A 15,199-nucleotide genomic window follows, 5' to 3' on the forward strand; every position below is an offset into this window, starting at 1 on the left:
TATATTTTCATTCCTATTTTCACTCTAGGTCAATATTGTGGTATCAGTTTTCTCCCATCACAGCCATTGAGCTCTGTAGCTGTTTTAAAATAATCAATGGCCTCATGGTGACGTCACTGAGCAGTTTCCTTCCTGTCCTGTAGCTCAGTTCAGAAGGACGACTGTATCTGTCATGTGTCTGGGTGGTTTAATACATCATCCACAGCATCATTATTAACACGACCATGCTTAAAGATATATTCATTGTCTGATTTGATATTGTTGCCCATCTACCAATCACTGTCCTTCTTTGAGTTCCAAACGTTCCCTGGTCTTTGTCGTTGAATCTTTGCTTGAAATGTAATACTTGACTGAGGGACCTTGCGGATGTTGTATGCATGGGGGACAGAGGAAGCGGCAGTCATTTAAAAATAATTTCGACCACTCTATTTCCATGTCATTTATTATGTGTTTGTTAAGCCAATGCTTTAGGCTTGCCTAAACGAACGAGAAGAATAGTTATGCAAAGGCTACAGAATATTTTAGTTATTTAGAGAAAAAATATATAACTTTGACATTATGGAGTATTTGGTGACAAAAATGACAAAAAAGGATCATCATAATTACATCAATTTCAATCCAACTTTGTTTTAAAGATCCAAGGGGGTGTCCGTATGATACCGACTTCATGTACCACTTAGCAGAGGCTTTTATCCACATGCATTTAACATGTGCATGTGATCCCAGTGGGAATTGAACCCTCAACATGAGCTTGCTAGTTCTCTATGAACAAGAGCCAAGATGACCTTACAGCAGTGCTATTAAAACTTCTTCAGGGGGGGACCTCATTTTCTCCGCCAGAATTTATGGGGACCCCATTTCTTTTCCAAATGTAATGACACACCCTTAAAATCAGAACATTTACATTTTCACATCAATAAATAACCTTCAAATCGCTCATCACTCATCAAAAATTATGAGAACCAATAAATATATTTACTCAATATTATTTTTGTTATTGTATTTTTCAACTTATCTCCAAATCGTATGTACTGTATATTGTCCAATAAAATAATTTTCACTCTTAATATTTTTATTAATTGTACGTTTTTTATTTTTCGACCCCTCTAGGGGTTGTGACCCTGACATTGAATACCACTGGCTAACAGTCTGAGCTATAGGCAGGACGGAACTGAGATTGTTACCCTACTATCATGCCATTGACCTGCTGTAATAACCACTAACTCTCCCTCTATCTTCCTGACCTCCTCCCCTCTCCTCCAACAGGAGTGTTTCCAGTTCATCCTGCCCGCGCTGCCCCACGCTATCGACCTGCTACGGGACGCTGTGGTCAAGATGAAGGAGGCGGTGGACGAGCTAGAGGACCTGCCTTCGCCCCCGCCGCCCCTATCGCCGCCCCCCAACAGCTCGCCACGGCGGCAGACTGAGGACAAGGGCGTACAGTGCGAGGAGGAGGACGATGACAAGAAAGACAGTGGTGTGGCGTCCACCGAGGACTCCTCGTCCTCGCACATCACCGCAGCCTCCATCGCCGCTAAGGTAACCAATGGGGAGGTAAGGGACCGTAGCGGGACTGTTTTCCTGACAGGACTGGGATCTGAACTTTAAGGGTGGTGCATTGTCTATGTTCCCATTCTCCACTTTTTTCCTCTCTTCTTCCATTGTGTACACTTCCACTATGCTTCTCCTTCATTTCAAAGCATTGGCTAGAGAGGGAGTTTCAACCATAAACCCATGACTCAATGTGTACAAGTGAACACAGTGGGAAAAGGGTGGACAATCGTATGTACACTACGTGGCCAAAAGTATGTGGACACCTGCTCATCGAACATCTCATTCCAAAATCATGGGCATTAATATGGAGTTGGTCCCCCCTTTGCTGCTATAACAGCCTCCACTCTTCTGGGAAGGTTTTCCACTAGATGTTGGAACATTACTGCTATAACAGCCTCCACTCTTCTGGGAAGGTTTCCCACTAGATGTTGGAACATTGCTGCGGGGAAGAGCTTTACACGACTCCAAGCCGACGCTTGGCATTGCGTCATGATGGTGATCTTAGGTTTGTATGCGGCTACTCGACCATGGAAACCCATTCCATGAAGCTCCCCAGTTCTTGTGCTGACTTTGCTTCCAGAACTGAGTGTAACAACCCCATGTCTGTTGGTAAAATCTGTGAAATATGCATTTTTTCAGATGGACGTCGCCATTCATACAACCACCATGCTCATTATTATTCTGTACACTTGTAACAACCCCATGTCTGTTGGTAAAATCTGTGAAATATGCATTTTTTCAGATGGACGTGTGTGTGTGTGTGTGTGTGTGTGTGTGTGTGTGTGTGTGTGTGTGTGTGTGTGTGTGTGTGTGTGTGTGTGTGTGTGTGTGTGTGTGTGTGTGTGTGTGTGTGTGTGTGTGTGTGTGTGTGTGTGTCATTCATTGTCCATTGAAGTGACTGTTGTCCATTTCCATTGTTCTGTCCTGTCCAAGATCAGTGGACCTATACCGCTGTGGCCATGTTGTCATGGTAACGTGTGTGTGGTCCAGTTCCGGCTCCATCCCGCCATTTTTTATCATTGTCCTATCATGGACTTTCATTGGTAAGACTCCATGGGGCAATTTCCCAGACCCAGATTAAACATCCAGAATAAAAAAGTACTATCCAGGACTAGGCTTAATCTGTGTCCAGGAAACCCTAGATACATTACATGTAGATCTGATTCATCTCTGTGATCTATAGTCCATCCCCATGTCATAGTGTCGTACCATCCATATTGCCCAGGTTCATTCATTATTCATTTATTAGTGTACTATCATCACATTTAGAAGTGTCTCAGTAGCTCTTGATTAACCTCTTAAATGTAATGGCAAAATGTAACTAAATAGAAAAAAATAGACTCAAAATAACTGCTATTCATGTGTAATTACATCATTCTGACATGCAAAATCTTGGTATATTTGGAAAGAAACACATGTCTTCCACAACATGTGAACAATATCAGAAAAAAAATGGGATTGATAGACCTAACAACTGGACATGGGTAGATGTGTTAATAAGTGGTGTCAGGAGTGGTCACAGGAAGATTCCAAGTGTCCCTAAACCTCCCCAAAGTGTCATATGTCTGTAAATGTGATCATTCCAGTTCTATTACATATTCACAATCTCTAAATCAAATCAAAATCAAATGTATTTATATAGCCCTTCGTACATCAGCTGATATCTCAAAGTGCTGTACAGAAACCCAGCCTAAAACCCCAAACGGCAAGCAATGCAGGTGTAGAAGCACGGTGGCTAGGAAAAACTCCCTAGAAAGGCCAAAACCTAGGAAGAAACCTAGAGAGGAACCAGGCTATGTGGGGTGGCCAGTCCTCTTCTGGCTGTGCCGGGTGGAGATTATAACAGAACATGGCCAAGATGTTAAAATGTTCATAAATGACCAGCATGGTCAAATAATAATAATCACAGGCAGAACAGTTGAAACTGGAGCAGCAGCATGGCCAGGTGAACTGGGGACAGCAAGGAGTCATCATGCCAGGTAGTCCTGAGGCATGGTCCTATAGCTCAAGTCCTCCGAAAGAGAGAATTAGACCCTAGCCCCCTACACATAAACTACTGCAGCATAAATACTGGAGGCTGAGACAGGAGGGGTCAGGAGACACTGTGGCAATTACAACATTAAGACAATTTGGAGAGGTTGAAAGGACGCTTTTTAAAAATGGGGACGTTCTTCCTCACCTGTGCCCCAATGTCATTTTCCCCCTCCTTGAGACATGGTCGTTATTGAATACCTTATGCTGTGTGGTGAGCATGGTTACTCCCCTAGTGTCCCTCCATTTCACCAAAAGCAGCTTGTTAGTCCTGATGCAACGTATGGTCCCCCTCTTCACTGTCTTTGTCGTTTACCTTGGTTTTGGGGAAACTGATTCTCTTAGAATGAATGGTGCCACAAGCCCCTATTTTATTTTTCAAGGAGGTCTATGAAAAGCATGGGACTAGTATAAAAATGGTCCACAAAGAGCGTGTACCCACTGCCAAGTAAAGGGAAGTCAATCAGCTGCATGACAGTCTTAACTAAGGCCCTTCCCAGTGGGTGTGATCGCCTTGCCTTCATAGATGAAAGAGTTCCACGTGTAGGCAGGCTGAATCGGCACAAAGAGCTTGTAGCCCCATTTGGTCGGCTTATTATTCATATATTGCTTCAAGCCAATTGGAGCCTTTGAGGCAACCATGCGCTCATCTATAGATAGAATTTGAGCAGGCTGGAAGTTTTGCATGCCTCCACCATGTCATGATAAAGGGGATTGACTCTTACAAGACGACCCTGCTTTTGCAGATACCGTACTCATACCAGACTGAATAAGTGCCCCCAAATATGGGGACTTTTTATATTTAAGAGGTTTTTAAGAGAACTACAGGATCTGTTTGGAAAGCATGTGGTACAATAAGGAACTGTATATTCCACTGCCATAATTATGTTTTGTTTAGGCATAGGGTTTGAAATGAATAAAGGTTTGGTTTAGAAAGGAGGGTTAGGGTTAGTTACCACCGTCCTCCGTCATTCATTCTGCCAGTTAAATATGCACTGTCTGTGTGACAGTAAACTACAAGATGCTGTGCTATAGTGCAGACAGTTAAATATGCACTGTCTGTGTGACAGTAAACTACAAGATGCTGTGCTATAGTGCAGACAGTTAAATATGCACTGTCTGTGTGACAGTAAACTACAAGATGCTGTGCTATAGTGCAGACAGTCAAATATGCACTGTCTATGTGACAATAAACTACAAGATGCTGTGCTATAGTGCAGACAGTTAAATATGCACTGTCTGTGTGACAGTAAACTACAAGATGCTGTGCTATAGTGCAGACAGTTAAATATGCACTGTCTGTGTGACAGTAAACTACAAGATGCTGTGCTATAGTGCAGACAGTTAAATATGCACTGTCTGTGTGACAGTAAACTACAAGATGCTGTGCTATAGTGCAGACAGTTAAATATGCACTGTCTGTGTGACAGTAAACTACAAGATGCTGTGCTATAGTGCAGACAGTTAAATATGCACTGTCTGTGTGACAGTAAACTACAAGATGCTGTGCTATAGTGCAGACAGTTAAATATGCACTGTCTGTGTGACAGTAAACTACAAGATGCTGTGCTATAGTGCAGACAGTTAAATATGCACTGTCTGTGTGACAGTAAACTACAAGATGCTGTGCTATAGTGCAGACAGTTAAATATGCACTGTCTGTGTGACAGTAAACTACAAGATGCTGTGCTATAGTGCAGACAGTCAAATATGCACTGTCTATGTGACAATAAGGCACAAGATGCTGTGCTATAGTGCAGACAGTTAAATATGCACTGTCTATGTGTCAATAAACTACAAGATGCTGTGCTATAGTGCAGACAGTTAAATATGCACTGTCTATGTGACAAACTACAAGATGCTGTGCTATAGTGCAGACAGTCAAATATGCACTGTCTATGTGACAATAAGGCACAAGATGCTGTGCTACAGTGCAGACAGTTAAATATGCACTGTCTATGTGACAATAAGGCACAAGATGCTGTGCTATAGTGCAGACAGTCAAACATGCACTGTCTATGTGACAATAAGGCACAATATGCTGTGCTATAGTGCAGACAGTTAAATATGCACTGTATGTGACAATAAGGCACAAGATGCTGTGCTATAGTGCAGACAGTCAAATATGCACTGTCTATGTGACAAACAACAAGATGCTGTGCTATAGTGCAGACAGTTAAATATGCACTGTCTATGTGACAATAAGGCACAAGATGTTGTGCTATAGTGCAGACAGTTAAATATGCACTGTCTATGTGACAATAAGGCACAAGATGCTGTGCTATAGTGCAGACAGTCAAATATGCACTGTCTATGTGACAATAAACTACAAGATGCTGTGCTATAGTGCAGACATTTAAATATGCACTGTCTGTGTGACAGTAAACTACAAGATGCTGTGCTACAGTGCAGACAGTCAAAGTTAAAGGGGCATCTGCAGTTGACACGGTAACAAAGCAGTCATTTGCAGATTGTCCTTTTTAAAGGGTGTTAGTGTGTTATCTATAGTACATATTCTGCAGTCAGTGTCAGTGCTTTTTTCTCTCTCTCTCTGTGTGTGTGTGTGTGTGTGTGTGTGTGTGTGTGTGTGTGTGTGTGTGTGTGTGTGTGTGTGTGTGTGTGTGTGTGTGTGTGTGTGTGTGTGTGTGTGTGTGTGTGTGTGTGTGTGTGTGTGTGTGTGTGTGTGTGTGTGTGTTTGGGTAGATCCCAGACTCCATCATCTCCAGGGGTGTCCAGGTCCTCCCCAGAGACACAGGCTCTCTGAGCACCACGCCCTCTGAGTCGCCCCGCGCCCAGGCCACCTCGCGGCTCTCTACCGCCTCCTGCCCTACGCCCAAAGTAAGGCCACACACACAGACAGCATTTCTCTGCAGCAGTTTTTTCTTCAGTGTCTATCATCACTGTGCTATGACAAACCAAAGTGTGTGCTTGTGTGTGGAGGAGAACGTGCTGTGGCTAGTATGGTAACGGTTGTGTGTGGAGGAGAACCTGCTGTGGCTAGTATGGTAACGGTTGTGTGTGGAGGAGAACCTGCTGTGGCTAGTATGGTAACGGTTGTGTGTGGAGGAGAACCTGCTGTGGCTAGTATGGTAACGGTTGTGTGTGGAGGAGAACGTGCTGTGGCTAGTATGGTAACGGTTGTGTGTGGAGGAGAACGTGCTGTGGCTAGTATGGTAACGGTTGTGTGTGGAGGAGAACCTGCTGTGGCTAGTATGGTAACGGTTGTGTGTGGAGGAGAACGTGCTGTGGCTAGTATGGTAACGGTTGTGTGTGGAGGAGAACGTGCTGTGGCTAGTATGGTAACGGTTGTATGTGGAGGAGAACCTGCTGTGGCTAGTATGGTAACGGTTGTGTGTGGAGGAGAACGTGCTGTGGCTAGTATGGTAACGGTTGTGTGTGGAGGAGAACCTGCTGTGGCTAGTATGGTAACGGTTGTGTGTGGAGGAGAACCTGCTGTGGCTAGTATGGTAACGGTTGTGTGTTTTATGCTTGTTTGCTTGGGTCAAGTTGGTAATCCTTTGAATGGAAATATATTGAATAGACCCAGCACTAGCTCTCACACACACACATACACACACACAGACCCTTCACCATCCCCTGCCTAAGTTAACCCACTCCAGTCTCTCCTGCAGGTCTAACATTCAGAGATGCAGTCAGTCTCTCTCTCTCTCTCTCGTTCTCTCTCTTTCTCTAGTTCTCTATCTCAATTCAATTTTCAATTTCAATTCAAGGGCTATCTCTATATCTCTATTTATCTCTCTATCGGTCTATTACTCTCTGTCACAATCTCTCTCCCTCTCTATTTCTCTCTCTCTCCCTATATTCCTCTCTGTATCTCTCTCTATCTGAATCTATCTATCCAATCTCTCACCTCATCTGTCTTGGCTCCTGGGAAAGTGTCATGAGAATAGACCAGAGGTTTCTATGGGAATGGCTGAAGGAGAGCGACCCATATATACACTGAGTATACCAAACATTAGGATCGCACAGTGCAGCCTCAAATCGTCAGGGCCTGGACTCTACAAGGTGTTGAAAGTGTTTCCACAGGGATGCTGGCCCATGTTGACTCCAGTGTTTCCACAGGGATGCTGGCCCATGTTGACTCCAGTGTTTCCACAGGGATGCTGGCCCATGTTGACTCCAGTGTTTCCACAGGGATGCTGGCCCATGTTGACTCCAGTGTTTCCACAGGGATGCTGGCCCATGTTGACTCCAGTGTTTCCACAGGGATGCTGGCCCATGTTGACTCCAGTGTTTCCACAGGGATGCTGGCCCATGTTGACTCCAGTGTTTCCACAGGGATGCTGGCCCATGTTGACTCCAGTGTTTCCAAAAATTGTATCAAGTTGGCTGGATGACCTTTGGGTGGTGGACAATTCTAAATACACACTGGAAACTGTTGAGTGTGAAACGTCCAGCAACGTTGCAGTTCTTGACACAAACTGATGAGCTTGGCACCTACTCGTTAAACCTCGTTAAAGGGAACTTAAATATTTTGTCTAGCCAATTCACCCTCTGAACGGCACACATACACAATCCATGTCTCAACTGTCTCAAGGCTTAAAAATCCATCTTTAACCTGCCTCCTCCCCTTCATCTACACTGATTGAAGTGGTTTTAACAAGTGACATCAATAAGGGATCATAGCTTTCCCCTGGTCAGTCTGTCATGGAATGAGCAGGTGCCTTTAATGTTTGTTTTGCATACTCAGTCTATATATACAGTGTACATAGATCTGTTACTGCAGCTTTACAGGTTCAGTCAGGCTGTCCATGCGCCACGTAGGTCTTTATGTACTGGTGTCTTAGAATGGCACACTGTGGAGACCTGAGGATGAATATACCGTGAGAAGTGACTCAATGTCTGTGTTTTTAATTTACAATAAATTTACAAAGTTTTGTTGGTGTCATAAGCAGATGCGTACTTAGAATCATCTCAGTTTTCATTGTTGCTATGTTGCTTAGCAACAATGGAAACTGAGATGATTCTATGTCCAAAAGTTCCAAGAAGATTGACTCCACGTACTTACAGTAACCTGGGGTTATTGTTGATTCTATTGTATAGAGTCGTTCTCTGTATGTAAGGACATAGAGTCGAGAGAAAACTGTGCTCCTCTTATCTTCAGTGGTGTTATTGTATAACTTGTGTTCTATATGTTCTGTATAGCAGACGTGTAATGTGAGGAGTAGCCATGTTGCTGCTGTCTCTGTTACTAGTACCACTGCAGTACGAGGCCTAGTACTCTACATCACTAAACTAAAGCCCTTTTGTTAATGACCCAGTTTGAGTTGCTGCCTCTGTCAGGAGTTTCTTTATCCCCCACATGAGTCAGCACGACTGTGTGTGCGTGGCGCCTCTCACCACATGTTCTCACAAGTCTTAATTTGAAGCGGAAATACCCTCTGCTGCTCTGCCTCCAGACCAGACACACACACACACACACACACACACACACACACACACACACACACACACACACACACACACACACACACACACACACACACACACACACACACACACACACACACACACACACACCAAAGAGAGAGGCACCCAGACGCACGGCTCCAATGTCCAAAGCTGTCTGTCTGGAGCCCAGGAGCAGACACACACACACACAAACTTTTAATGCACGCATGCACACACAAATAACACGACATGAAAATGAACACAGACCGACACACACAGACTGTCTCACTGCTACCAGGCACACTACTACCAGGCACACACTGCTACCAGGCACGCACTGCTACAAGGCACACACTGCTACCAGGCACCCCCATGCTACCAGGCACACACAACTGCCAGGCACACACTGCTACCAGGCACACACTGCTACCAGGCACACACTGCTACCAGGCACACACTGCTACAAGGCACACACTGCTACCAGGCACACTGCTACCAGGCACACTGCTACCAGGCACACACTGCTACCAGGCACACACTGCTGCCAGGCACACACTGCTACCAGGCACACTGCTGCCAGGCACACACTACTACCAGGCACACACTGCTACCAGGCACACTGCTGCCAGGCACACACTGCTGCCAGGCACACACTGCTGCCAGGCACACACTGCTGCCAGGCACACACTGCTACCAGGCACGCACTGCTCAATCACAAACTCCACACATACAAACATAGTGAAAAAAACATATGCAGTCAAACCAGCACTCAGATCTGCAAACACTACACATCCTTTCTCACAGGCACAGAGTAACACACACACACTCTGACTGTGATGCTGGTGTAGTTGAACCCTTCCACTCTAGTGAGCATGTAGTGCAGCTACATAGTGGTTGAGTTTGGATTAATGAAGCGTGTGTGTGTGTGTGTGTGTGTGTGTGTGTGTGTGTGTGTGTGTGTGTGTGTGTGTGTGTGTGTGTGTGTGTGTGTGTGTGTGTGTGTGTGTGTGTGTGTGTGTGTGTGTGTGTGTGTGTGTGTGTGTGTGTGTGTGTGTGTGTGTGTGGAGGCGGGGTCTGTTTGACCCTGATCTCTGGCTATCTCTTCTTCTGTCTCTCTGTCTCTTTCTTTCTTTTTCAAACCCTGTGTCACTGTTCTCTTTTTCTCTCTATATATATGTCTCTCACTCGCTCACCCTCTTTCTCGCTCACCCTCTCTCTCACTCTCTGTCTCTGTCTCGCCTAGGAGGCCAGCATCCCGGAGTCGCCTCTTCACTGTTGATGTTGAGACTGGTGTTTTGCGGGTACTATTTGATGAAGCTGCCAGTTGAGAACTTATGAGGCGTCTGTTTCTCAAGCTAGACACTCTAATATACTTGTCTTCTTGCTCAGTTGTGCACCGGGGCCTCCCACTCCTCTTTCTATTCTGGTTAGAGCCAGTTTGCGCTGTTCTGTGAAGGGAGTAGTACACAGCGTTGTACGAGACCTATGGTTTCTTGACAATTTCTCACATGGAATAGCCTTCATTTCTCAAAACAAGAAAAGACTGAGTTTCAGAAGAAAGGTATTTGTTTCTGGCCATTTTGAGCCTGTATTCGAACCCACAAATGTTGATGCTCCAGATACTCAAATAGTCCAAAGAAGGACAGTTGTATTGCTTCTTTAATCAGAACAACAGATTTCAGCTGTGCTAACATAATTGCAAAAGGGTTTTCGAATGATCAATTATCAATTTTACAATTCTAAACTTGGATTAGCTAACACAACATGCCATTGCATCGAGTGATGTTTGCTGGTAAAGGGCCTCTGTAGATATTCCATAAGAAATCTGTCGTTTCCAGCTATAATAGTCATTTACAACATTAACAATGTCTACACTGTATTTCTGATCAATTTTATGTTATTTTAAAAAACAAATTCTTATTTACAATGACGGCCTACTCCAGCCAAACCCAAACCCGGACGATGCGCCACCCTATGGGACGGCCGGTTGTGATACAGCCTGGAATCGAACCAGGGTCTGTATTGATGCCTCTGGCACTGGGATGCACTGCCACTCGGGGACCCCCCTGATATTGGAGTCGAAGGAGCACGGCAACCAACGATGGTCGCATGTCACAAGCCGTGGAAGCCGAAGACAGCGACCTGCCGCAGGATTCTGGCCACGTGATTATTGCAGCTCATTGGGTGTAACTTTTGTTGACAACGTCGATACCTTTTGGAAACAGAACATGTTTTATAAGGAGGATGGGATCCACCCAAATCATTTGAGTTCCTGGATCCTTTCACAGCATTATAAGGTTGTGTTGAGACAATGACTTATCAATGACCCAAGTCCAGCTCAGTTAATCCCTACCATTGTGCCGCTGAGTCATCATTATGCTTTACCAATTGTACATTACACCAGGGGCATCAGTAGACACAATGTAAGGAACCTAATGTATGTCCCTTTAACTGGCCTGAATGCCTCTACTGATCCTACAGCTATTGTATGCAGTAATCATGTGTCTATGAACCAGAGTTATACTGTTAGCACTGAGGCGGTGTGCCCTAGTAGGAAGTCCACTCTGTGCAGCTCACCCTGTACTAACATAAATAACATCATCATATCTACTTCTGCTAAGCTTCCCAGTAAAGCAATGAAAACAAGCAAGTGCCCCAGAAAAGTCCTCAAAATAGCCCACGTTAACATATGTAGCTTAGGAAACCAGGTTCATGAAATTCATAACTTGTTAGTAACAGATGACATTCATCTCTAAAACTCACTTAAACAAAGCATTTGATGATACAGTGGTAGCAATACAAGGTTCTAACATATACAGAAAAGACAGAAATGCCAGTGGTGGAACAGTCCGTATCTGGATAACATGTGTAAAAGACTTGATAATGTATGTAATATCAACAGTGAGGTATATTTTCTGAGTGATTTAAATATCGACTGACTTTCATCAGGCTGCCCACTCAAGATAAATCTACAAACTGTAACCAATGCATGCAACCTGGTTCAGGTTATTAGTTAACCCACCAGGGTAGTTAAAAACAGCACAGGATTGAAATCTTCAACATGTATTGATCACATCTTTTATAATGCTGCAGAAATGTGCTTGAAAGCAGTATCCAGATCCATCGGATGGAGTGATCACAATATAGTAGCCATATCTAGGAAAACCAAAGTTCCAAATGCTGAGCCTAACATAGTGTATTTATTTTATTTTAATTTTACTAGGCAAGTCAGTTAAGAACAAATTTTTATTTTCAATGACGGCCTAGGAACAGTGGGTTAACTGCCTGTTCAGGGGCAGAACGGCAGATTTTGTACCTTGTCAGCTCAGGGATTTGAACCTGCAACCTTTCGGTTACCCTGCCACGAGGCTACCCTGCCGCCCCAGGTCATACAATAAGTTTTGTAGTGATTCCTATGTTGATGTAAATAATATTTGCTGGTCTGTGGTGTGTAATGAGGAGCAACCAGGTGCTGCACTTGACACATTTATGAAGTTGCTTATTCCAGTTGCTAATAAGCATGCACCCATTAAGAAAAGGACTGTTAAAACTGTTAAATCCCTGTGGATTGATGTAGAATTGAAAAAATGTATGGTTGAGAGGGAAGTCTGGCTGCACAACCTATTGGCAAAACATTCTGCAAATTAAGAAAGCATGAAACTGAATAAAAAGAAGAAACTACACTATGAAACAAAGATAAATGACAAAGAATAATAGTATAAAGCTTTGGAGCACCTTCAATTACATTTTGGGGAAAAAAGGCAAACTCTGCTCCATCATTCTTTGAATCGGATGGCTCATTCATTAGATAATCGACTGATATTGCCAACTACTTTAATGATTTCTTTCATTAACAAGTGTCACGAACGCTGGAATAAATGGACCAAGACGCAGCGTGCGTAGAGTTCCACATGTTTATTTCAATGAAACTCACAGAAAACAATAAAATGCAAACCACCGGGGTCTGACAACTTGGATGGAACATTACTGAGGATAATAGCGGACGATATTGCCACTCCTATTTGCCATATTTTCACTTGAAGCCTATTAGAAAGTGTGTCCCCTCAGGCTTTAAAAAATATATATATTTCACCTTTATTTAACCAGGTAGGCCAGTTGAGAACAAGTTCTCATTTACAACTGCAATCTGGCCAAGATAAAGCAAAGCAGTGCACCACAAACAACACAGTTACACATGGAATAAACAAAAGTACAGTCAATAAAGCATTAGAAAAATATATATACAGTGTGTTTTAATGTAGTAAGATTAGGGAGGTAAGGCAATAAATCGGCCATAGTGGCAAAATAATTACAATTTAGCATTAACACTGGAGTGATAGATGTGCAGAAGATGAATGTGCAAGTAGAGATACTGGGGGTGCAAAGGAGCAAATAAATAACAATATGGGGATGAGGTAGTTGGGTGGGCTATTTACAGATGGGCTGTGTACAGGTGCAATGATCTGTAAGCTGCTGCTTAAAGTTAGTGAGGGAGATATAAGTCTCCAGCTTCAGTGAGCTTCATTCCAGTCATTAGCAGCAGAGAAATGGAAGGAAAGGTGACCAAAGGAGGAGTTGGCTTTGGGGATGACCAGTGAAATATACCTGCTGGAGCGCATGCTACGGGTTTGTGCTGCTATGGTGACCAGTGAGCTGAGATAAGGCATGGCTTTACCTACCAAATACTTATAAATGACCTGGAGCCAGTGGGTTTGGGGACGAATATGAAGCGAGGGCCAGCCAATGAGAGCATACAGGTCGCAGTGGTGGGTAGTATATGGGGCTTTGGTGACAAAACGGATGGCACTGTGATAGAATACATCCAATTTGCCGAAGTCCAGGATCGGCAGGACAGTCCGTTTTACGAGGGTATGTTTGACAGCATGAGTGAAGGATGCTTTGTTATGAAACAGGAAGCCAATTCTAGATTTCATATTAGATTGGAGATGCTTAATGTGAGTCTGGGAGGAGAGTTTCGCTACCTAAGGATAGCAAAGCCCCCTTTACTGGCTCAAATAGCCGACCAATCAGCCGGTTGCCAAACCTTAGTAGTTTTTGAAAAAATAGTGTTTGACCAGATTCAATGTTATTTTACTGTAAACAAATTGACAACAGACTTTCAGCACTCATATAGGGCAGGACATTCAACAAGCTCAGCACTTCCACAAATGACTGATGATTGGCTGAGAGAAATTGGTGATAAAACGATTGGGGTGGCTGTTTTCTTAGACTTCAGTGTGGCTTTTGACATTATTGATCATAGTCTGCTGCTGGAAAAACGTATGTGTTATGGCTTTACACCCCCTGCTATATTGTGGATTAAGAGTTTACGTACATGTCTAACAGAACACAGCGGGTGTTCTTTAACGGAAGCCTCTTCAACATAATCCATGTAGAATCAGGAATTCCCCAGGGCAGCTGTCTGGGCTCCTTACTTTTCAAGCTTTACTAACAACATATTAGTTGAGTAAAGTCAGTGCTTTGAGTTAAGTCAGTGCTTTGAGTAAAGTCAGTGTGTCGATGTATGTGAATGACTCAACACTATACACATCCGCTACTACAGCAACTGAAATTAGTTTCAGAATGGGTAGCAAGGAATACATTATTAGTCCTAAATATTTCAAAAACTTAAAGCATTGTATTTGGGACAAATCATTCACTAAACCCAAAACCTCAACTAAATCTTGTAATTAATAATGTGGAAATTGAGCAAGTTGAGGTGACTAAACTGCTTGGAGTAACCCTGGATTGTAAACTGTCATGGTCAAAACATTTTGATACAACAGTAGCTAAGATGGAGAGAAGTCTGTCCATATTAAAGCACTACTCTGCCTTCTTAACAGCACTACCAACAAGGCAGCTCCTACAGACTCTAGTTTCGCACCTAGACTCCTGATCAGTTGTTTGATCAGGTGCCACAAAAAAGGACTTAGGAAAATTGCAATTGGCTCAGAACAGGGCAGCACGGCTGGACCTTGAATGTACACAGAGCACAAACATTAATAATATGCATGTTAATCTCTCCTGGCTCAAAGTAGAGGACAGATTGACTTCATCACTGCTTGTATTTGTGAGGGGTATTGACATGTTGAAAGCACCGAAGCTGTCTGTTTAAACAACTAGCACATAGCTCTGACACCCCACAAGACATAGCATACCCCACAAGACATGCCACCAGAGGTCTCTTCACAATCCCAAAGTC

The 15,199-nt window shown here is 43.6% G+C and overlaps 1 protein-coding gene across 7 annotated transcripts in view; it reads left to right on the plus strand.

Moving 5' to 3' along the window:
• LOC123995380 (gephyrin-like) overlaps positions 1 to 15,199 on the plus strand; it is a 179,064-nt gene that overhangs the window by 104,490 nt on the left and 59,375 nt on the right. For 5 of the 7 annotated variants that reach the window (XM_046298937.1, XM_046298940.1, XM_046298939.1 and 2 more), the window contains exons 7-8: positions 1,267 to 1,554; positions 6,289 to 6,423. In XM_046298937.1, coding sequence (XP_046154893.1) covers positions 1,267 to 1,554; positions 6,289 to 6,423 — 423 coding nt within the window. The remainder of the gene's footprint in view (positions 1 to 1,266; positions 1,555 to 6,288; positions 6,424 to 15,199) is intronic. The other 2 variants (XM_046298938.1, XM_046298943.1) reach the window with 1 other exon arrangement.

This window comes from Oncorhynchus gorbuscha, linkage group LG14 (assembly GCF_021184085.1).
Source record: "Oncorhynchus gorbuscha isolate QuinsamMale2020 ecotype Even-year linkage group LG14, OgorEven_v1.0, whole genome shotgun sequence".
Classification (NCBI taxonomy): domain Eukaryota; kingdom Metazoa; phylum Chordata; class Actinopteri; order Salmoniformes; family Salmonidae; genus Oncorhynchus; species Oncorhynchus gorbuscha.